Source organism: Cynara cardunculus, unplaced genomic scaffold, assembly GCF_001531365.2.
Source record: "Cynara cardunculus var. scolymus isolate 2C unplaced genomic scaffold, CcrdV1 Un_Scaffold_2865, whole genome shotgun sequence".
Classification (NCBI taxonomy): domain Eukaryota; kingdom Viridiplantae; phylum Streptophyta; class Magnoliopsida; order Asterales; family Asteraceae; genus Cynara; species Cynara cardunculus.
In genome coordinates, this window is record NW_020201248.1 from 16,334 (window position 1) to 18,631 (window position 2,298).

General features: G+C 31.8%; 1 protein-coding gene across 1 annotated transcript; it reads left to right on the plus strand.

The window, feature by feature from the left end:
* LOC112503321 (cytosolic sulfotransferase 5-like) lies at window positions 1-652 on the plus strand (the record flags this gene model as incomplete). The annotated part of the gene is made up of 1 exon (XM_025107382.1): window positions 1-652. A coding segment is annotated over one exon (486 nt), but the record flags the coding sequence as incomplete, so codon positions are not given.
* Window positions 653-2,298: the final 1,646 nt, after the last annotated feature.

The following is a 2,298-nucleotide window of genomic DNA, read 5'->3' on the forward strand; positions in this document are numbered from 1 at the left end:
TTGGTGTCTCTTTGGTTTTTCACAAACAAGTTGAGGCTCAAGGAAATGGGGACAAATCCACTTGAGGACGCTTTTGAGAAGTTCTGTGCAGGAGTGAGCATATATGGTCCTTTTTGGGATCATATGTTAGGTTACTGGAAGGAAAGCTTAAACAATCCCCAAAAAGTATTCTTTCTGAAATATGAAGAAATGAAAGAGCAGCCAGAGCTTCATTTGAAGAAACTTGCAGACTTTTTAGGGTGCTCATTTTCATCCAAGGAAGAGGAAGAAAGAACGGTGGATGAAATTTTAGAGATTTGTAGCTTTGATAACTTGAGTAATCTGAAAGTGAACAAGGAAGGAAAGCTTCCATCTGGGGAGGATTTCAGTGCATTTTTCCGAAAAGGTGAAGTTGGAGACTGGAAAAACCATCTGACTCCAGAAATGGTTGAGCGTCTTGACAACATCTGTGAAGAAAAGTTCCAAGGATCAGGGTTGAAATTTTAACTTGCATGAAATGGTATTTGTAAGAGCTGTAATCAGGGGTATCTACTTCAATATTAAGATAAGTAAGCATCGAATAAAGGTTATATTTGCGTAAACGATGTATTTATGATGATGATATAATATAATTACGAAGTAATATGATGATTATTACTAAGGTTTATCGATACAGTTTATTGATATACAATATTAATTACGTGAAATTAGTACATGTGTTATTTAACTATACATCATGTGAGATTAAAGAGACGACATCGATCGTTGATCTCAGAAAGTTAAAGGTGATTACAATGATGTATCAATTTTATCACTTTGTGATTCGGTCGTATATGATGTATTGTCTTCAACTAAAATAATTAAGGATCGGTATGTTAAGTTTTATTTGAAGGGTGTTTCGAACTATGTCTGTACTAATCCCGATAAATTGTTGCTATCAAAAATCAGTCATGTAGTTAAAAATCTTGAATAATCACCGTATTTAAAGATGATAGATTTTTCTAACAATATTGAGTACTAGAAAAAATATATTGGTATGCGATAGATATATGAGTTATGATGTCATACCCCTCTTTTCTTAAGTGATATTTTCACCATAATTTGTTTGAGTATCACGAAATTCACTCGATAATACTCTCAAATTTTTCAGTCCAGATTTTATCAGTAGTTGTTCATTTTCGAACCCAGACAATCGTAAGTGTTACTATGTTAATGGTGAGAATAACTCTCTATTGAATGAAAATGATTGTTTGAAGTAAATACTGAAAAAGAGCGCTAAGAGTCATAGATTTCAGATCTTTTGAGGTGTTCAGACACATTGAATAAGTGGTATCAAAKCAATGTTTTTAAAGATTCTTAGTGTCTTCCATACTTTGTTTTTAAAGATTCTTAGTGCTCTTTAGTTTCAAAGTAAGATTGTTTAGATTATGTTCTATACCTTTTTCTTATTCCACCAAAAGTATGTAAATTCAAGTGTATTTATTCTTCTTTTATTGATTTAGAAGAAGAATCAATACATTTGAATTTACAGACTCTTGGCGGAATAAGAAAAGGTATAAAACATAATCTAAACAATTGTAGTACTCAACGAGCACTAAAAAGACTCAATCGCTAGTAGTTTTCAGTTAGAACTTCACAAAGTAACCAAGTATAAGCGACCATCATCAAATCACTAAGGGGCCGTTTACCAAACACTTACCTGCGTAAGCGCTTACCAAGTCATGTTACCTCACCGGATGAATATGATAAGGACTAAGAATCTTATCCGATAAGAGCGATACAATGACCATGAGTCTTACCCGGTAAGTAAGGGCGACAACTCTTACCACAGTAAGCGCTTACCGGATGAATTGTTGCATACAATGTCGTTTTGATAGACTAAAATCTTATCCGGTAAGTAAGTAACAGTGTTAAATTTTACCGGTAAGTATTTACCGGGTAAGTATTTGGTAAACGGATCCTAAGAGTTTTAGTATAACACGTTGAATCATGCTTTGAATATACCAATCACGAAACATTTTCCATTGACGAGGTAAAAATTCTTGGGATTCTCGTTTAATTGTACTAAACAACACAATATTTTAATGCTTTTCATAGTTGAAATATTAAGGTGGTTAGTTAATTTGCATTAATGTTATTTAATTATTTAAGTCATTCATGTTGTATGTAATTATTTTTTATTTCTAAACATTTATATTGATGTTGTTTTTATTTCTCATTAAATTTAAACCTATACATATAAAAATAGGTTCATACGAAAATAATATATATTTAAAAAAGTAAGAAAATAACCAAATTACGTATAAAATCACATGTGAT